The 21,317-nt window shown below is 44.0% G+C and overlaps 1 protein-coding gene across 4 annotated transcripts in view; it reads left to right on the top strand.

Moving 5' to 3' along the window:
- Itsn1 (intersectin 1) overlaps nt 1–21,317 on the top strand; it is a 189,273-nt gene that overhangs the window by 94,345 nt on the left and 73,611 nt on the right. For 3 of the 4 annotated variants that reach the window (XM_059276967.1, XM_059276968.1, XM_059276969.1), the window contains exons 15-17: nt 5,512–5,599; nt 5,935–6,074; nt 19,584–19,711. In XM_059276967.1, coding sequence (XP_059132950.1) covers nt 5,512–5,599; nt 5,935–6,074; nt 19,584–19,711 — 356 coding nt within the window. Of the gene's footprint in view, nt 1–5,511; nt 5,600–5,934; nt 6,075–11,896; nt 12,106–19,583; nt 19,712–21,317 lie in introns of those variants that run through there. The other variant, XM_059276970.1, reaches the window with a different exon arrangement.

The raw sequence follows: 21,317 nt of genomic DNA, 5'->3' as shown, positions 1-21,317 counted from the left end.
TTTCTGTGTAGCTTTTGGAGCCTATCCTGGAACTTACTCTGTAGACCAGGCTGGCCTCAAACTCACAGAAAGCCGCCCGCCTCTGCCTCCCTTCTGAGTGCTGGGATTAAAGGTGTGTGCCACCACCGCCCGCCTGTTGGGGATTTCTTATGAGTAAAACTGCAATGAGAATTTATGTGCAAGTCTTGTGTGGAAATACGTTTTGCTCTTGGGCAAGTTTTTCAGTGTGAATTGCTGTTCATCATGAGTTTCATGAGCAGCTGTCAGTGTTTGCACATTTCTTTCTGACCAGCATGTAGGTGAGTGGTGTGCCTGTTCCTCATCCTCACCAGCGTTTGTGACTGAATTTTGCCACCTCTGCTGGGGATGTGGCACTGTGGCTTGAGTCTGCATCTCTGCATTCCGGTGCTGTTGTGTGCCATTGGGGTGTTGGTTGGCATGTGTCCCTGTGGGTTTGTTGAAGGACACATCCTCTGTCCATTTTTATTGGATTGAAGGTGGTGAGCTCCTTGCATTTGCCTAACCAGCATGGCTGTTTGTCAGCTAACTTGTTTTGCAGATAGATGCTCTTGTCAACCATGGTACCCCAGCTTTCACGTGCTGTTTCTGTTTGATGTGTTTTGTTTGGTTGGTTTTTGAGACAGGATCTTGCCATGCATCCCTGGCTGGTCTGAAACTCGCTGTAGACTAGGCCTGTTTCAGACCTATGGCAATCACTCGAGTCTCTGCTTTCTTTCCAAGTCCCACGGGCATGTACCCACACGGCCCACTGTCTTATCATTTTTGTGTTGCTTTTCTAAGGAGCAGATGTTTTACATTCGATAAGGGTCAGTTTGCTAAATTTTCCCTTGGTTCTAAGAAGTCACCGACTCCCGGTGAGATAAGTCCGAGCTCTGCTTCCTTTGAGGACTTCCTTGTGCGTGGGTCCAGTCTGTCGCAGGTTGATCATTGCATGCAGGTTCAGGTAAAGGGTGAGACTGATCTGTTTTCCACACAGAACTCGGCAGCATTGTTGAACTCTCCCACTGACATTCCCTGGTAGCTGTTGGGAGTTAATCGAATATTCTTGTAGAGGTCTGTTCTGGGTTGTGTTCCTTGCTCTGTCTGTCCTTCCTCCCAGTCTGTTGATAATTACGGCTACCTAGTGTGAACTCCATGATTATCCTCCCTCTTCCCTTCTTTTCCTCTTTTTTTTATGTATATCCTTAGTTCTTTATATTTCCACATAAATTGTAGGAATAGCTTGTTAGGTTTTGTTTAAATAATGTTTTTTTTTCATCCTAGAATTTTATTGGGATTTCGTTGCATTTATAGATTAATCTGAAAAGATTTGTCATCTTAACAGTATTGAATCACATGGCCTCAGTCTCTGTGTCATTACGTATTTCAGCAGTGTTTTTAGTTTTCAGTGTACAGGTGTTAAGTCTGTGAGATTTTCCTTGCAGCCAGGCAGGTGGTGGTGGTGCACACCTTTAATCCCAGCACTCAGGAGGCAGAGGTAGGTAGGTCTCTGAGTTCAAGGCCAGCCTGGCCTTCAGATCGAATTTCAGGACAGGCAGGCCGCACAGAAAAATCCTGTCTCAAAAAAACCAAGAAAGAAGAAAGAAAGAAAGAAAGAAAGAAAGAAAGAAAGAAAGAAAGAAAGAAAGAAAGAAAAATTGTATTCAGTAGATAATAATTGAAACTTTGTTTCTTCTTGAGCCTTCTTGGTAATGTGTTTTGTAATTAATTTGTTCAGTTATCTAAATGATCAAATATATATTCATAGAGGTGTTCACAGTGTCTCTTCTCCTTTGTCAGTCTAGGTCCCTAGTGGTGTGTCCTTCTCCTTTCCTGATGGCAGCCATTGCATCTGACTTCCACTGGCTCTGCTTCTCCGTCCCCCCTCCCTCCTCCTGCTCTTCCACTGGCTCTGCTTCTCCGTCCTCCCTCTCCTCCTCCTGCTCTTCCATTGGCTCTGCTTCTCCGTCCTCCCTCTCCTCCTCCTGCTCTTCCATTGGCTCTGCTTCTCCGTCCTCCCTCTCCTCCTCCTGCTCTTCCACTGGCTCTGCTTCTCCGTCCCCCCTCCCTCCCCAGCTCCCCTTCCTCCTTCTGATCTCCTTTCTCTGACTTTCATGACCAACCTAGTGGGAAGCTTATTGGTTTTATTGATTGATTTTTTTTTTCTTTTTTGTTTTGTTTTTTGATACAGGGTTTCTCTGGGTAGCCCTGGCTGGCCTGGAACTCAGGAATCCCCCTGCCTCTGCCCCCTGAGTGCTGGGTTTAAAGCATGGGCCATAACCCAGCTTTGTTGATTTTTGTTTTTTTGTTTTTTTTTGTTGTTGTTGTTTGGTGTGTTTTTTTTGTTGTTGTTGTTTTTTAGTTTAGTGGGTTTGTTTTTTTTTGTTTTTGTTTTTTTTTTTTTTTTGGTTTTTCGAGACAGGGTTTCTCTGTGTAGCTTTGTTCTGTTCCTGGATCTTGCTCTGTAGACCAGGCTGGCCTCGAACTCACAGAGATCCGCCTGTCTCTGCCTCCTGAGTGCTGGGATTAAAGGCGTGCACCACCACCGCCTGGCGATATTTTTCAAACAAGCTCTTTTCTATGTTGATTTTTCTCTGACATGTCTTTGTCATACCATCAACTTAAGCTCTTTTCTTTATTGTTTCCTTTCCATTTACTTATTTGGGATTAAATTTTACTTTTTCTAGATTTCTTAGCAGGAAGCTCAGATAATTTAATTTAGGCCTTAATTTGTTTCTGATATAAATATTCTGAGTTGCAAACGCCCTTGCCACAGCTATAGTTATACCTCATGGGGTTTTAGACATTAACGCTTTCATTTATTTATTTTGCCATTTCTTTGATGGGCTTGATGAACTTAGGCTGTTTGGTTTCTACGTACTTATCTTCCTTGTTTCTTGTTTCCTTATGTTATCATCTGAAAGAATATTTTGTGTGAATTTAGTCCTTTTAACTGTATTGAGACTTTGGACCAAGTATATAATCTTAGTGAATATCCCATATACACCTGAAAAGTAGGAACGTTGTGTTTCCGTTTGGTGGTGTGCCCTGTAAGCAGTTAGAGCAAGTTGATTCACGACAGAGTTCCAGCTTCCTTACTGATTTTGTCCCTTTTTTGTGGTGGTGGCCGTGCTGGGGCTCACACCCGTGTGAGTTGCGCTCTTGGCCCTGGTGACTGCTGCCTGTGCCACTCAGTAAGGAGCAGTCTCCCTCCAGATGTGCAGTGAGTCCCTTTCTGCCAGTTGCTTCATGTGCTTGAAAGTCGTCATCGGTTTGGGATTTGGGCCATCATCTTGTCAAGTAGCCAATATGAGATGTTCATGCCCAGAAATTGTTGTCAAATATTTTTATAAAATCACTTTTTTGAAGTATATTTTTCTGTATTGTATCCTCTTTTATCTGTTTATTATTTATTTTAGGTGAGGGCCTCAATCTGTAGCCCTGGTTGGCCTTGAGCCCACAGAGATCCACATACCTCTGCCTAGTGCTGGGAGTAAAGGTGTGCCACCACACCCTGCCCGTGTAGCTTCTTTTGTTAACTATTACTGAGAAACCATAAAATATTACCCAAAATATTTAGGGCAAAGGCCATGTGCTCAGTATGCTGGTATTTTGACTGGATGTTTTATGATCGGACACACTTACTCTCGCACACAAAAGTGTTTACTTATTGGTAAATGCAGATCCTGAGTAAGTGGCGAGGGGAAGGGCAGCCCGTGCTTTGAGGAGGGAAGTCACACAGGCAGTGAGAGCAGCTTCCTTTGCCCCTTGCACACAGTCAGTCCTGTGCTCTTCATATTGATGTGCATACATTTTTAAGAAGATTAACTTTAAAACAAAAATGTACGTCTGAGTGTCTGTGTGACTATGTACCCTTGAATGCAGTGCCCATGGAGGCCAGAAGTGTAGAACTCTCTAGAGCTGGAGTTACAGGTGGTTATGAGCTGAGTGCTGGTATGGTGATTTCAATAGGAATGACCTCACAGACTCACATGTGAGTGCTTGGCCTGTAGGGAGTGGCACTACTAGGGGGTGTGGCCTTGTTGGAATAGGTGTGGCCATGTTTGAGGAAGTGTGTCATTATGGAGGCAGGCTTTGAGGTCATATATGTTCAAGCTATGCCCAATGTGGCATAGAGTCTTCCTTCTGCTGCCTAAAGATGGAGATGTACAACTCCTAACTCCTTCTCCAGCACCATGTCTGCCTGCATACTGCCCCGTTTCCCACCATGTTGATAGTGGACTAAATCTCTGAGCTGTAAGCCAGCCCCAGTTAAATGTTTTCTTTTGTAAGAGTTCCTATGGTCATGGTGCCTCTTCACGGCAATAGAAACCCTGACTAAGACAGCTGGGGATCAACTTGAGTCCTCTGCAACAACAGCCCTGGGTCATCTCAACCCCTGAGACATGTCCAGCCTGGATTATGCATTTTAAAGTGGCGTTTGCATGAGTGAGACAGTCTCAGAGATTGGAGCCGGGTTCCTCTTGAAGCTTCTTCATCTTGGTCAAGAAATGGACTTGAGGGTGGGTTGGTCAGAGGCCTTGCCTGAGGGAGAATAAGTCAAGGAACAGCTGTATGGGCCTTGCTCCCTGGGACAACGATCTGCTGTATATTTTGATTTGTAGAAGTCTGGCAGTGGGTTCCTCATAGCCTAAGAGCTTCCTGAATCCTCTCTGTTGAGTTACCCTCCTACCGTGCAGGCTGATCCCACAATTCCTTCTGCAGACCCTGGTGTGTGTCCACAGGTGGCTCCCAAGGGACTGACTGGTTCTGAGCCTCCGCAGGAAACTCTTAAGTAAGGCATTTTTTTCTCACAACAAGACTCATTTTTCTCCCTAAGGTAAAAATAAATGTCAAGTAAATCAGCAAGGCTGCCAGTTTACTAAAGTGACTACAAGATCATTTCAACTGAACTTAAACAAACACTGCTTGGCACGTTACCCGTCAAAACTCCAAATAGCCTTCCTTATACAGTGTGGTTTTAGCTTTTTTCTTATGCCAGTTTTAAAAAAAGAAAAAGGGGTTGGTTCAGGACTCCTGTGTTTAAAATTCCTGTGTGATGGAAAAACCTGGGTGGCATCTAGCATTCTAGCTGTGACAGATGCCTTCCTGAGTTCTGTGGCCAACTTCAGGTATGCGGTGAGCCTCAGTGCAGTGCTAGTGAGTGCCAGCACTCAGAACAGAATGGTGGGGTAACTCACTCACAGCGTCTCTGCTGGATCTCTGCAATTAAGAGATCTTGAGTTCCTCTGAGACCTCCTTGAACTGCATTTTTTAAAGCTGATAAATATCCAGTGTCTCAGCAACCACATAAGCAGAACCAAGGGAGCCGCAACTTCACTTCATCCTAGGGAAGAGCATTGGGGTTAGTCCGTTCCTCCGTGAGAATGGCAGTTAAATGCGTGAAAGGCGCGGGGTGAAGTTGGGGTGTCTGGGGACGAGGACTCGGGTGCTGGCTTATCTGAGGCTCAGGCACTCGTCATTCACGCTCTCTCCCCCTCTCTCTACTAGGAATCTCAGCAAATGCTTGGAAGACTTATTCCAGAAAAGCAGATACTCAATGACCAATTAAAGCAAGTTCAGCAGAACAGTTTGCACAGTAGGTATCTCACTTACTCATATCTTTCTTTGGAGACAGGGTTTCACGATGTAGACCAGGGTCGCCTCAAAGCCAGCGCTCTGCCTGCCTTAGCTTCCTGAGTACTACAAGGTGTTTTCTTTTTAAAGTTGACGACCTTTTCCCCAGCGCTGGCATTGATTAATCCTCCGGCTTCGTGCACGCCACGCACTTGTTCTATCACTGAGCAGTTAGTGTTTGTCAGCTCCATGCCCGCTTCCCCCGTTTGCCCGCAGGAAGCCCCTCCAGGGACATGAAGGGTGAACGTGTTCCTCACTGCCAGCTACAGCTCTGTCTTGTGTGCTCTTCTGAAACAGGAGATTCACTTCTTACCCTCAAAAGAGCCTTGGAGGCCAAAGAGCTGGCCCGGCAGCAGCTGCGAGAACAGCTGGACGAGGTGGAGAGAGAGACCAGGTCAAAACTGCAAGAGATCGATGTCTTCAACAACCAGCTGAAGGTGACTCGTGTGCGTGTGTGCGCGCTCGTGTGTGTCTGTGTGTGTGTGTGCGCGCGTGCGTGCGTGTGTGTGTGTGTGCGCGCGTGTGTGTGTGTCTGTGTGTGCGTGTGTGTGTGCGTGCGTGTGTGTGTGCGTGCGTGTGTGTGTGCGCGCGTGTGCGTGCATGTGTGTGTGCGCGTGTGTGTGTGCGTGTGTGTGTGCGTGTGTGTGTGCGTGTGTGTATGTGTGTGTGCGCGCGCGCGTGCGTGTGTGCGCGCGCGCGTGCGTGTGCGTGCGTGCGTGCGTGCGTGTGTGTGCGCATGTGTGTGCGCGTGTACGTGTGTGCGCGTGCGCGCACCCTACCCCGTGATGATGAGGTGACGCTGTGTGTGTGTGTGTGTGTACGTGTGTGTGTGCGCGTGTGTACGTGTGTGTGTGCGTGTGCGTGTATGTGTGTGTGTGTCTGTGTGTGTACGTGTGTGTGCGTGTGTGTGTGCGCGCGCGTGTGCGTGTGTGTGCGCGCGTGTGTGTGCGTGTGTACGTGTGTGCGCGTGTGTGTGCGTGTGTACGTGCGCGCGCACCCTACCCCGTGATGATGAGGTGACGCTGTGTGTGTGTGTGTGTGTGTATGTACGTGTGTGTGCGCGCGCGCCCTACCCCGTGATGATGAGGTGACGCTGAATCCCAGGCAGAAGGGTTTGTGGGGCTGGTCTGTGAGCAGTGGCTCAGGCCTTCCGGACAGCGCCTGCCATGGTGCCCCTAGTTGCCCTTACCTTCTTTGACGTCTGTAAGTTAGGCCTGTGTGATTGGCCCTGCTCCACATTATAGTTTTATGAATTTCTTTCCTTTTGCCAGCTTATAACCACACCACCTGCAAGAGTACGGCCAATGTGCTCTCTTTGGTGTGTTCAGATGCTTTTATGTAAGACTGAGATTTCTCTGCCATTCCTTTAATATCGTGAAGTGTAGACCTGTGTTGTCACCTTCCATTTTTAAATACCTTTTAACTTCCGTGTCTCTTGGGGTCGATGCTGCTGTCTCCAGCATGGCTGTGGCTTTGTTCCTGTGAAGTGACTCGGGGAAACACCACAAAAAACCTCTTTTTAATGTGGTGTTCTATTGTCTTAATAGTGTAGACTCAAGTTGAGTGTGGTAGTACACGCCTTTAATCCCAGAACTCAGAGGCTGAGGCAGGTGGATCTCTGTGAGTTCAAAGCCTGTCTAGTGTACAGAGTGAGTTTCAAGACAGCCAGAGCTACATAATGAGACCCTTTCTCGAAAAAAGCCGAAAAATAAAATAAAAAGTTAACTCAAAACCAGGACAGAAAAACTTGTTTGTTATAATAATTATTATATATTATTTTATGTTCTTATCAGAAATTAGATATTATATTTCTCAAAAAAAAAACTTGCTTTAGTTTTCTACCTTGAAATTCCTTATACTTTACTATGTATGGGGCATTTATTTTCTGATACTAAGAAATAAAATGCTTTGACTACTAAAAGAGAATTTTAAATTAGCATATTTGAGGTTTTTTTTGTTACCCTCTGGATTGAGAGTCCATGCCAGATTGTCTAGACATCCGAGTTAAAATATTTGTGCAGTTCTTTCAGCGTTGGGTAATGAACGTTCTCAATTGTACAATTCCAGGAAAGTGCTCACCCTTAGGGAGTACTGTTTAGCCAACTTAGTGTTTTTCTTCACATTACTTGCATGTTTAGCTTGTGTGTGTGTGTGTGTGTGTGTGTGTGTATGTGTTTTGTGTTTGAGCATATGAAAGTATGTTTGCCTTATCAGAATTGGAGGTGCATCTGTGAGTTCTCCATCCACATGTACAATAAGAATACTCCCGTTTGCTCCTATTGTAAGTTTCCACTGTTTTAAGCAAGAATAATCTAACACTGAAGCAATTTGACAATGCTTTCAAGAAGTCCCCGGGTGTGTAAACCACTGAGCATTACTCAGCTTCTTCTGAACACAGAAAGGGCACAGTTGTCGTAATGTTGATTACTTTTCTAGAAGTTTGACCTAAGACAAGTTTCAGATGTTAGGAATATGTTCTAGGCAAAGACTTTGACTAATGCTCAGATCTGTGGATTAAATGACGTTGGCGATCACTGCTGTTGCCATTGCTAAAGAGAACACCCTCAGAAGGGTTGAGTTGTCTTGTGACTAGTGTTTAACTGATGATGCCTGTGGTGTCAGGGCTTCTCAGAGGCTAAGTTTAGCTTCCACACACACTGGCTCTTTCCCAAATATGCTTGTTTTAAAATTATAACCTTTTTTCTGCCTTTTTAATTCTCACTTTGGCTTTTTATTAACTGTAAAGTTCATAAGGCAAATGAAAAGCATAGCTGTGTTGTTTGTAGCTTAACATCCACTTGCAGGGTCAGGTGAAGGTGTTATATTGTCTGAGGTTTGTTGTTTCTAGAATTCCTCCTAAACCTGTAGGAACCAAAACAAAAATGTTGTTGAAGAACCAAAAGATTTGTAATTTTGTTGAGCCAACAGAGGGGCTGAGTTAGCATTTAGTTTCTTTGTGGCCTCCTGCTGTTCTTCTTTATTTCCACCACACTGGAAGATACACAAAGCACTTTCCCTGACTTCAGAGTGCGCATTCATTAGCAACCATAATTCCTTGTAGGGATTAGACCACAAGGAGCCTAGGCCTGAGTCTAGTGTTTCTTTGAGGCCCTCTCCATACAGCAGTGCTTCCGGAGCGTCTCCATCAACGGAGTGAGATTTACTTCTTCTTGTCCAGTCGGCCCACGCATCTAGCTGGCCGTGCATCTGCTGTATTCTCAACCTTCCTTTCTCAAAAGAAACCCGACAATAAATTAGGCTTTAGCAGGTTTAGTTCATGTTCGTGAAGTTTGTGCGTTCACTGGCGACATGAAGCAGTTTACTGTCTGGGGTACTGACAAAGCTTTAAAGTGAGTTGCCTAGGACACTGAAGCCATGTGAAACAGTTGACTCACATGTGAGGATCTGCCTGTGGTTAGCTGCTTGCTTACCTTCACACGGACTCACACCTTGTTTGATTTTGTAGGCCCCAACAGGGGATAATCAGAGCCCAGTTTAGCACTGATTGTAAAGTGTAAGACAGCACATTTGTGGGTATAAATGTGTGTAGTTTTATGGTAGAGAAGTAAAAACTAAGGATGTTGATTATTTTTCTTTTTATAAATAAATACCATAATCACATAATCTAATTTGTTTCTTTTTCTAGAATGTCTGCTTGAGATTCATTCTTCCTCTGAGGGCTTTTCCCATTTTCTTTATTTTAAGAAGAATTGCATATCTGTTCTCTCTATCTGATAAACAGTGTGGAAATTCTCAAGTCTTTAATAAAGAGAGAACAGTGTCTTGCTGTAGGCAGATTAGCAGGCCTTTGTTTCATATTGGAACCAGAGTATCACAGAACTACGAAGCAATAGCTCAGTGACAGAGCATTTGCCTAGCATGCATGAGGCCATGGGTTCAATCCCCACTGCAAAATAAATGAAAAAATGGTGAATTAGCATGCTTAGAATTATAGCACTGCTAGTGGCTTCAGGGTTTGAGCACATGTCCTCACGCTCAACCTTTACACTTTCTTCTGCTCTCTTGGAGATGCAGGCTCCTCTGCTTTCCTGTGCTTCTAGATAGATACCTTATCAGTGTAGTGTTTCTATGTTCCAAAGACTATCCCGGGGTGGAGATGGCAGATAGCCCGGCCAGCGGTAGTGTGAGCTGTGCCTCACCCTTTCTTCCCACAAAGGTTCCAAGATGGTCTTAGTTTTGCATCACCCCCAAGCCATAGACTTTGCTTTTGTTTATAAAGGAGAGGGCGGGGCAGAAGTACAGTACCCTGACACCTAGGGACTGATTTGATTCCTGATTTGACGTGTCTAAAATTCAAGACTCAATAGATTTGATGGGAACTCTAAAAATCAGCCTCTGGATAGTTGATGGTCAGATGAACCATCTAGCCAGTACACGACTACCCAGGGGCAGATTCAATAGCCAGTGTTGCTGCCAGAAGTTACTGTTTCTCTCTCTCTCTCTCTCTCTCTCTCTCTCTCTCTCTCTCTCTCTCTCTCTCTCTTTCTCTCTTTCTCTCTCTCTCTTTCTCTTCCTTCCTTTTTTTGAGGAACTCACTATGTCGGGCCTCTGCTTCAGAAGTTCTGGGGTTAAAGGCATGTGCCATCATGCCCAGCTGCGTTACTACTACTTAATATCTTCATTCAGTATCCAAATTTATTTACCAGAAATTTCTGTTTATAAATGTGTCTTATATACAACAACCATCTCAAATTCATGCTCTTGAAACACCAGTTTTAAATTATTTAATCTGTAACTTCCTTGTTATACCTCGTTTTATAGGAAATCAAGTTTCAACTTGATTAGACAAGTCGTGTGTAGATGTAACCAACCGTCTTATTAAATAAGAAACACAGAACCAATGCAAAGAAGAAAGCCAAAAGATCAGAGCTAAGAGCCTTACCCTGCAGCTAGCCTCTTAAGCCAAGAGACCTCTCCAAAAGAGCTACTTCCTATGTGTTTGTCTTTATATAGTCTTTCTGTTCTGCCTTCTCATTGGTTGTAAACCCAAACACATGACTGCCTCATCACTGCCTGTCTGTAGAGACCTCCAGGTCTTCTATGGTTGGGATTGAGATTAAAGGCGTGTGTCTCCAATGCTGGCTGTATCCCTGAACATACAGAGATCTACCTAGCTCTGTCTACCAAGTGCTGAGATTAAAGGCGTGCGCCACCACTGCCACGCTCTTGCTTCTCTGCATTGGTTCTGTGTTTCTTATTTAATAAGACGGTTGGTTACATCTACAGTCGTGGTTTGAAGGGCACGTAGGGACATTCATATAATGACTGGGGGCTCTTTAACGTACAGTGCTTAGAGATAGCACTGTGAAGAAGCCAGCCTTTCTAGTACCTCCTTGTCTGTGGCCATGTTGATAGTTACTGAAACAGCTTTCCTTGGCACAGACAGTCTAATTATATTCCAAATATCTTAACCATAATGTTTAGTAGTTGCATAAAACATAGCTTATAGTTTATAAAACTTTACTGTGTGCCAAATACAGAGAGTCCAACACCCAAAGAGGTGAGGCTTGTGTTTCCCATTCAGAAGCTGAGTCCTTGTTGGTCCTGTCTCGTGGCTGTGTGCTCCTGAACATATCCTAACATTTAAACAGTTGAATGTTTCTTTCTTCCAGTCAGTGGCAGTGGGGGAGGCCGTGTGGAGGAGCCTTGCAGTTCTCCTGGCCACGTCATCCACTTAGACTTCTTTCTAAAGTCTCCATGCCCTACTCAAGCATTCTTTCTCAGGCTCAGATGATGAGAGCTCTGTGCTTCGGGCTACACTCCAGATGAGTGGCCAGGGTCTGAGATAGTGTTACCAGGAAGTACTGAGGCATCTGCTAATATTATGATCGGGCCAGCAAGTTGTGAGGTGCGAGCACTAAGTCACGAGCAGGACAAGGTATTGTAGTCTCTTTATAATGGACATTTTAGATCATTCATTTAGATCATTGAATGAGTATAAAAATGTAAAAGAGGCCAATTAGTTTGTCTATGAGGATTTTTTTCAGCATGTATGGGCAGAGTTGTGATTGGTGTATTATTAAAAAGTGGACAGTATTTTCTTTCTTCGTGAAATCTGAGTATGTAGGGAAGATTCAGAACTAAGAATCATAGTCGGTAATATACTTAGGAAATTTGGCTTCTTTCTTCATGTGCAGGGTCGTCAGAGATTCTGTCCATGATGGCAGCTAAGAACTGAGTGGATGTGGAAGTAAGTGAGGTGCTCGCTTAACTAAGGCTTGTATACTCTTGGTTTCAGACACTGGCTTCCATGGCAGGCTCACTCATTGTGAAGGCAGTGAAAGGCAGACTGTTAGCAGCAAGGGGAGAAAAGAGAGAGCTGGAGAGAGAACCAGAGAGCAGAATGAGAAGTCAGGACAGATGTATGCGGAGGGGAACAGTGATGGAGAGAAAAGGATCCAGAAAGAGGAGCTGGAGAGACTGACCCCAGGAGAAAGCACACGTAGCGGCGGCGGCACCTCTATGACGGACAGACGTCTGTCTGCTTCACAGTTGGCCGTCTCCCTTTGTATTTTACATACACGTCCTTTGGAAAAGACCTAGAAATAATAAAGTCCTTTAACTGATTGCTTTTGATTGTGGCGACTTCCTACAGATTCCCGGAGTGTGAACTACTTCCTGGACTACTCCTCAGATGCAAACCAGACAGCAGACATCATGTATTCGATTTTCCGTCACACCAGCAGGCTGATTTAGTGGTTGAGCTTTCTTAGGTAAAATGTGGGCTTCTTCTGTGTGAAGCTGTAAAATATCTAAGAAAAGGTTAGCAGGTAAAGGAACAAAGACAGTCTCCTGAAAAGTTTTCTTCTCCTCTGTATCCTCATTTGCCCAACAACTTTATGCTGTAGAGGCAGCATGCTGTAGCAGGCGGCACGTACCTACTGTAACGGCATATTTCCTCATGTATAAAGCTGAGACGGTTGGTGGGGGAAGGGAATTCAGATGTTCAGGACAAACTAAGTCAGGTTTCTCTGTCTGAAAAGAGCAGAGCATTGCAAGCCTCCTGGGTGGAGACTCCTGGCTTTCTGTTCCTGTTGTGGCGAGCATAGGGTCAGACGCCTCCCATGCTGGCTGACGGTTTAGGTGTGGGGAGTAGTATTGGTGAGTGTTGACTTCAGTTTAGAAGGAATGTTCTGAACATATTTTTTTTTTTTTAAGTTAAGATGTGATTCCCACAGGCAACAGACAGGTGGATTTTCTTTATTTTTTATTTATTTATTTTTATTTTTATTTTTTTATTTTTTTTAAAGATTTATTTATTTATTATGTATACAGGAGAGGGTGCCAGATCTCATTACAGATGGTAGTGAGCCACCGTATGGGTGCTGGGAATTGAACTCAGGACCTCTGGAAGAGTAGTCAGTGCACTTAACCTCTGAGCCATCTCTCCAGCCCCCTGAACATGTTTTTTAAACATCAATATAGACCTTCTTAGAATTTAGATAACAAGTTAAAAATTCTTTATGCTCTTCCCACTTTTAATACATCACATGAATAAACTTTATAATTTGGAGTTAAATGGAATGTCTGTTTTCCTTGTCTATGTACATTTCTATGTCTTGAAATAATTCTTTTTAAATTTTTCCATCAGATTTAAGTTTCTGTATCTTCTGGGCTCATTAACTTGTTTTCTCTTTTGTTTGTTTGATCACTTAATTGGGAAATATTAAAACTCCAAAGAGGGCCAGCGAGGTGGCTTAGTAAATAAAAGAATTCAGTCCCTGGAACCCACATGATAAAAGCAGAAAACCAGCTCACAAAAGTCCTCTGACTGCCAAGTACAGCACACACAATAGATAGATAGATAGATAGATAGATAGATAGATAGATAGATAGATAGATAGATAGATAGATAAGTAAATGTTAAGAATACGAAACAAGTACTTGGGATTTCTCATCTTGCTGCCAAGATTAGTGTCCTATAAGATTAACTTAATAGTAATAAAACTTTTTAGATTTGTGCTGTCAAGTTCAGGAATGTCCAGTTAGTAGTCAAAAGTATGTTTTTGCCTCTTGTCTCCAAGGGACAACCTACAGCACAAAAAAAAAGCAAATAATTCTAAAAAGTTAGCTCTCTAGATTAGCAAGCACATTTCCTTGGGTGCCCGTCTCTCAGCCTCTGTTGCCAGTTTGTTTTTTTCCAGTGTGGGCATTTGTGCAATGTCATCTTTATGGAGAAGAACCCTGAACACATCATTCAGGTGAATATTTCATACTTTAACAGTGCTCCACGCAATACATCATTTTTGAGTCTTAAGACCGAGTGAAGGAGAAACTGTCACAGTAATTAAATGATTCTGTGCCCCTTGGCGTAACTGTAGATCAGCCATCTTCAGTGAACTTGAAGTTGAGCCATATCTGTCAATGGGAAATTAGCTGAGTCTTCATGGATGTTCAATTTGTCAAACATACTGCTTTTGAATTACTTTGGCCACAAGCCATAGGATGTCCAAAGATGTTTTATGACTCAGCAATCTTAATTATTCAGGGAAAAGAGATGAGTTTTCTCATTTGGGCCTAGGGAAGGAAATTAAAAGCAAGCTGATCTTTATTTTATCTTTAATACAAAACAGACCTTTGCCAACTTTTAAGTTATGGTTTGTAATCTGTGTTTGATCAGAGACTCTTTGAGACTCTGATAAATGTGTAGAGCCTTCTCTGTGTGAAGAATGCCCAGGCACCCCAAAGGTGCATGCACTTGGACAGCCTTCACAGGGCCAAAGCTTTTTCATGGACTCTGGTTAAGATGCATAAGCCATTTCTCTTTGGAATTCTGCTCATGTTACTGCTAATAAAAATACTATTTTAGCCAGGCATGGTGGCAAATGCTTTTAATCATAGCACTTAGGAGGCAGAGGCAGATGGATCTCTGAGTTTGGTGCCAGGTAGGGCTACAGAGACTCTGTCTCAAAAACCAAAAAATGACTTCACACCATATGTGTTGCATGCGTCTGTTTCCTCAGACACTCACCAGTTTGACTCTGGCAGACCTCTTAGCCCAGGAGTTCAGGGTCTGCCTGGCCAGTACAAGCAGTCATTTATCCTGTAATAAAATTTTCTAAATCTCATAATTTTTATTTATATCCTAAATGTTTTATAACTTTATGGCTGTCATATAATTATTTGTGGTAAAATGTAACTAGTGGTTCCGGAATTCCTATTTAATGATTTCTTATTCATTAAGAAAGTGGGCTAGGAACCAGATGTGGTGACATGTTCCTACCATTTGGGAGTTCAGGATCATCCCCAAGTACATAGTGAATTTGAGGTCACATAAAGACCCTGCCTCAACCCACCCCCACCTTACCCCACCCCCCAAAAAACCTGGAAATAAAGCTCCATGGTAGGATGCTTGTGTAGCATGCACAAGGCCTTGGGTTCAGTCCTCAGCACCTTGGGGATGGGGGAATAGACCATATTATAAGATAATATTGCCTGCGTGTCTACTGTAAAACATTTCCTACCCTTGAATGAGACTAATTCAGTGAAAACCCATGAAGTTACACACTCACTACTATCATAAGTGTTTAGCCACAAGATATGTAATTATAGTGACTAGTTTTAGAAAGAAAAGTTAATTTGAGAAAAAGCTACAGTAAGACACTGCCTGTTGACACCTTGTAATTTCTTTTTAGCTTTGAAGTAAAGAAGTGTGCTAAGGTGTTGTTGTTTGTTTTTTGGCTCTTTTTAGGAGGCCTGCCACCCAGCTCCCAAATAAATCACATGGAGGCTTATTCTTATTCATGAATACCTGGCCTTAGCTTGGCTTGTTTCTAGCCAGCTTTCCTTAAATTATCCCATCTACCTTTTGCCTCTGGGCTTTTCCCATTCTCTTACTTCTGTAAATCTTACTCTTACCCTGTGGCTTGCTGTGTGGGCCCTTGGAGTCCTCCTCCTTCGCTGACTCCTAGATTGCTCTCCCAGATTTCTCCCTTTATATCTTCTCTCTGCCTTCCAGCCCCGCCCATCCTTTTTCCTACCGTGCTATTGGCCATTCAGTTCTTTATTAGACCATCAGTGTTTTACACAGGCACAGTAGCACAGCTTCACAGAGTTAAACAAATGCAACATAAATAAAAGTAACACACCTTCAAATAATATTCTACTACACTAAGAGGCATGTGCGTTTTGTAGAGATTTTTGAGGGTCACTTCAGTCAGGTTGCCTACCAGGAAAAATTGATAAGTTAACAACTCAACTCCATATTTGCTACCTTAATTTTCCCTTGAAAGAATGTAAAGGCTACTTTGAAACAACTGCATTGAATCCAGTCTCCTTAGTGGTGTTGAAAGGAGAACAGCCAGACTCTTGCCCTGTGTGAAAGGACCCAATGTTCCATACTGTTTTCATTATGGCGAGGAAGGAAAGCCATTCACTACTTTTAGTGCATATTCTGGCTATGTGCAAAAGTCATTCTGTTAGAACAGTGGTTCTCAATCTGTGGGTCTCAACCCCAGGGTTGAACGACCCTTTCACGGGAGTCACCTAAGACCATTCTGCATATCAGATATTTATGATGCATAACAGTAACAAAATTACAGTTGTGAAGTAGCAACGAAAATAGCGTTATGTTGGAGAGCACCACAACACGAGGAACTGCATTAAAGGGTCGCAGCATTAGGGCAGTTGAGAACCACTGCCTTAGAATTAGGAATCCTCTACTTTTTTTTGTTTCATACTATCTGAAACTCCCAAATCCAAAGGGAAAAAATAGGTCAGAATACCAGCCAGGCCTGCTCAGCTCACCTGTGTTTCCTTCAAGTTGTGTGTCTCAAGCGGTGTTTGACTGGCGTGAAATTGACAGTAGAGAATCTCTGCCGCTTCCCAATCTGGATCGTGAGCCACCAGGACCTGCTGTTAACCTTCTTGACATCTGTTGTTACGGCTCCTAAAAACTCCGTTTCCTTGGAGACCATGGAGGCTGCAGCCTCACTTTGACAGTTCTTAAGACAGGTTCAGCCTGACCTGTGATGGTTCTGAATTTATGGTGTGGTTGTGCATCGGACTTCGCTTTTAAAGCCGTTTCATTGGTGTGATTTTTTTTTTCTATTGGTTCTCTAAATTGCTCCTTGTTGCTTTTTCATTTTGTGCCTCATGCTAACACATCTCTAGCTAGTTCCATCTGTCTGGACTGGTTTGCCCATTTACCAGCTTCCAACCTCAACCTGTTTCCTTGAGTTCAATACAGAAAGGAAATGTGCATAATTCTTTAGAAAAACGAAATGTCTTGATTTGTGCACATGGTCTGTCGGGTACATTGGGACATCATGGCCAGTGTCCATCCCGGATTCACAATACCTGTTGTAAAATATTTTGAATGTTATCCTACTAAGGATAAATGAAATAAGAACTTTCTGTTGTTGTTGTTGTTGTTGTTGTTTGGTTTTTCAGGACAGGGTTTCTCTGTGTAACAGTCCTGGCTGTCCTGGAACTCACTCTGTAGACCAGGCTGGCCTTGAACTCACAGAGATCTGCCTGCCTCTGCCTCCCAATTGCTGGGATTAAAGACGTGTGACACCATACCAGGCAAGAACTTTTATTTTTAAAATGCATAACTAGGGAATGAAAAGATAACTTGGTCAGTAAAGAGCTTGCCACATGAGCATGAAGACACAGAAGCCTGAGGACCTGAGTTCAATCCCCAGCACCCACTTAAAAAGTTCAGTGAGATGGTGGTTCAGCCAGCTCCGTGAGAGACACTGCCTTAACACACAGGGTAAACAGAGCTGGAGAGATGGCTCAGTGGTTAGTAGTTACTGCTCTTCCAAAGGACCTATCACTTACATGTCGTCTCAAACCCCTCTGTAACCCCAGCTCCAGGAGATCCATTGTGCTCTTCTGGCCTCCATGAGCGCCAGGCATGCACATGATGTACTGACATACATGCAGGCACAACACTCATGCACATAAAGTAAAATTATTTAAAAACCAAGATGGACAGCTCTATAGGACTAACAACGCCTAAGGTCAGACTCTGGCCCCACATGCCCGTACACACACATGCACTCATACCCACACATCTTCCTGACCTCACGTGCATACACTGCAAATAAGTAAATAAATAAGATGATGCATTCAGTTTCCTGAGCACCAGCCTAGTTTTCCCCTTTCCTTCTTACTCTTACATCACAGGAAACAGGGGAATTGTGCTGTTGCTGATGAAGTCTCGAAGTAGGATAAAATGTAAACCTTTCTGTGGTGTCTGTGGCCTCCGATAAGGCCTCTGTGCCGAGTCGGTCATGGATTAGACGTCCTGTGTGTGAGTTTGATTTAGTGATCCTCCCACAGTTGGTCCTTTTGTGTGGGTGACACTTGGCTTTAGCCAAGAAAGCTTAGATGAGTTGATCTCCTCTGCTTGTCTTAGAAATACCAGCTCTAAATCGGCAACCAGATTATCCATTCATGTTATTGGGGATTATTACTTTTCATTAAGAATTACTGTGGAAGCCACTGTGGCGGAGTTTTTGACATAGTGCTGTGAGGCTGTAACACCCCATGGTATTCCAGTGAGGAAGGAAATGAGAAATGGAATTCTTTCTCCCCCTGAGAGTTGACTTTTCCATCACAACTTCAGTCATAGTGGGGCGCCATCATTACTTCCCAGTGGCCATTCTTGGATGCCTCTGTCCCCTCCCTAGCTAAAGCCCTTGTCCTAGGTATCCTTATCCCAGCAGCTATATACCTAGGGCTGCTGCCTCAGGGGCTCACCCAAGCTGCATCAAGCCAAGCTCTCCCCACTCGTCCTGCCCAGTTCTCCGCACAGATCCCCTTCCCTCCCGTCCTCTCTCATAGCTCCCTGTCTACCACCCCATTTCCAGTTAAACCTTTTGTCTCATTGGTACCTCTCTTAGGAGGGACTGAGCCCACAGGCTTTGTGTACGCTGGGCAGATGCCACCAAACCACACCCCCAGCCTAGCGTGGTTTTTCATAGTTCTAGGTGCTCACACTTCTGGTCTGAAGTGCTTTGTCACGTGATTCGGTTTTCAGTAGGCTGGCGGGACATTTCGGTTGTTTCTTGGGGATGCTATGCCGCGAGGAAATCAGATCCTAAGAGGTCACTGTCAAATTGTAACTCTTCACTTTGAAGGTAGCTGCTGCTTTGGTGTGGGGCACTTGACAGCTTCACACGTGATCTTGTGAGGACAGAGGCTCTCTAATAGATGTGATTTGAAGAAAAATAGCCTCCGCAGTGTGTGTTGGGTTGGACTCCAGTCTGTCGTAAGAAGGAGCTGAGGGTTTCTTGTTTTGTTTGTTTGTTTTGTTGTTGTTGTTGCTGATTTTGGGTTTTCGAGACAGGGTTTCTCTGTGTGGCTGTCTCTGTCTGTCCTGGAGCTCACTCTGTAGACCAGGCTGGCCTGGAGAGATCCACCTGCCTCTGCCTTCTGAGTGCTGGAAATAAAGAAGTTTTAACAGTGGTTGTGTGGGAAGTGTTGTGTGTGTTTTCAAAGCTAGGGGAATTTGGTATGGATTAGTTATCACAATAACTATAGTTTTATTCATAAGTCAACCTATCATAAACTAGTTGCCCTCCAGTACTCTTGAGTCTACTCCAGTCTAACTCCCATTGCCCTTCACAGGCGAAGTCCTTTAGGAGCAGATCCTGGCGGTGGGGGTGGGGGAAGGGTGTGGGTGTGGCTCAGTAGTACAACATTGCCTAGTGTGTGCAAGGTCCTAGCCCCACACATAAGTAAATGTCGCGAGGAATGGCATGGTGCATTGTGGCCTGCTGGGATATAATCTGGGACAGTGACTGGTCACCAGTCATGTCAAAATGTAGTGATTTCAATTTCCAGGTGAACATTTGTCAACCCTGAAAAGTCATCTGCCCATGTCCAGGGTGTTGCCACTGTGAAATGTTGCATGCCCGTCAACAGTTTGTGTGCATCTGCTCATGTCTTCCCTAAACTGTCCTGATCCCTCCTAGGAGCTAAGAGAAATACACAGCAAGCAGCAGCTGCAGAAACAGAAGTCCATTGAGGCAGAACGGCTGAGACAGAAGGAGCAGGAGCGGAAGAGCCTGGAGTTAGAAAAGCAAAAGGAAGAGGCTCAAAGGTAAGGCTTTCCCCGGGCTGCAGTCCTCTGGAGAAACCGGATTTGCTCTGCCGAGTCTCACTTCTCCAAGTGTGTGTGGGCAAGCAGACGCACATATATAAGTCTTTGCATATGAAAGTGCCCCTGAAGTTTTTCCTCAGTTCCCAGTCATCTGCCATGTAGATAATGGAGGTAGACTAGGAAATTGGGACACTTGGTTAGCTCATTTGCATGCCAATGACCAAAATAGGTTTCCAGTTCACAGCCCTTTAATAACAGTGATAGTCAAAGTTGCATGGTTTGAAAGCAAAGCCCCTGAGCTTGCTCGCCACACAGCTTCTCCAGCAGGACTAGGATTGTACCTCCCAGGCTCCTTTCTTCTTTATTGCAACTGCAAATTAAACTGGAGTACAAAAGCCGAAGGCTTGCCATCGCTGCTTAGGACACAAACATACTTTTGTCTGCTTCTGTTCAGATGTTTGTGCCCGTTGTCTAGTATTTTTTCCAAGTAACATTCTGTAGTCATAGAAGTTTGCTTGTTACCTTTTGGTGTCTCTGATTTTGTTCATGGGTGTGTGCTATTTGAAATTCAGTTAATTTTAGAGTTCGGGAAGTGAGAATGACCAAATGTCCCAGGGAGATGCTACGGATTATAAGAAACGGGTTATTGAAATTACGCTGAAAAGAGGGGACACTAGACATCGTGGGGCGAGTCGGTGACGGTGACACTCCACAGGAGCCTCCGAGCGAGCCTGTTTGCGTTTGTACGTTTTTATTTTTAATGCCAGGGAACTCATGCCCGTTTATTAGACTGGGCGTTTTTCTGTTTTGATTTGCTTGGTTTTCCCTTTAGAGTGGGACTCATTGTATGTGTTAACTCGAACTCAGCATTTCTCCCACCCCAACTTAACGCTATAGGATTGGGTTTTTGTTTTGTTTTTGTGTGTGCGCACCTTACGCATTCAAAGAGGTTTGTGTGACTGTGCATCTGTGGAGAGCAGAGAACCTCTTGCAAAAGTAGGTTCTCTTCTACCATGTATGTTCTGCGGATCAAACTTAGGTTGTCAGATTGGATCAAGTACCCTTATCAACTGAGTCATCTTCCTGGTCTCCAGTGTTGTTATAGTTGATGAAATGCTTTGACTAGTGCAGCAACATGAAACTACGTTCCTACAGAGTGTAAATAAACTGAAACACCATCCTACAAATAGACTATGTACTACATATTCTAAGTAACTGTATGAGTAAGTAGTACCCAAAACTTACCTTCATAAGTCTCTTCTTTTTTTAACCCTCTAATAAATGTACTTTAATGCTTTGGGGGAGGGGGCATTGAAACAGTTTCTCTGTGTAGCGTGGCTGTCCTGGAACTCACTCTGTAGACCAGGTGGGCCTGGAATTCACAGAGATTCTCCTGCTTCAGCCTCTATATAGTGCTGGGATTAAAGGCAAGCACCACCACACCTAGCCTTTTTGTGCTTTTTAAAAGACATTTTATGTATATTAGGTTTTTTGCCTGAATGTATCTCTGTGCACTGTGTATGTGCGGTGCTCTTAGAGGCCAGGAGAGAGGGCATTGGAACCTGTGGCTCTGAAGTCACAGGTGGTTGTAGCTGTCATGTGACTG

This window comes from Peromyscus eremicus, chromosome 12 (assembly GCF_949786415.1).
Source record: "Peromyscus eremicus chromosome 12, PerEre_H2_v1, whole genome shotgun sequence".
Classification (NCBI taxonomy): Eukaryota; Metazoa; Chordata; class Mammalia; order Rodentia; family Cricetidae; genus Peromyscus; species Peromyscus eremicus.
Note: the sequence above shows the minus strand (reverse complement) of the source record. Positions and strands in the feature narration are given on the sequence as shown.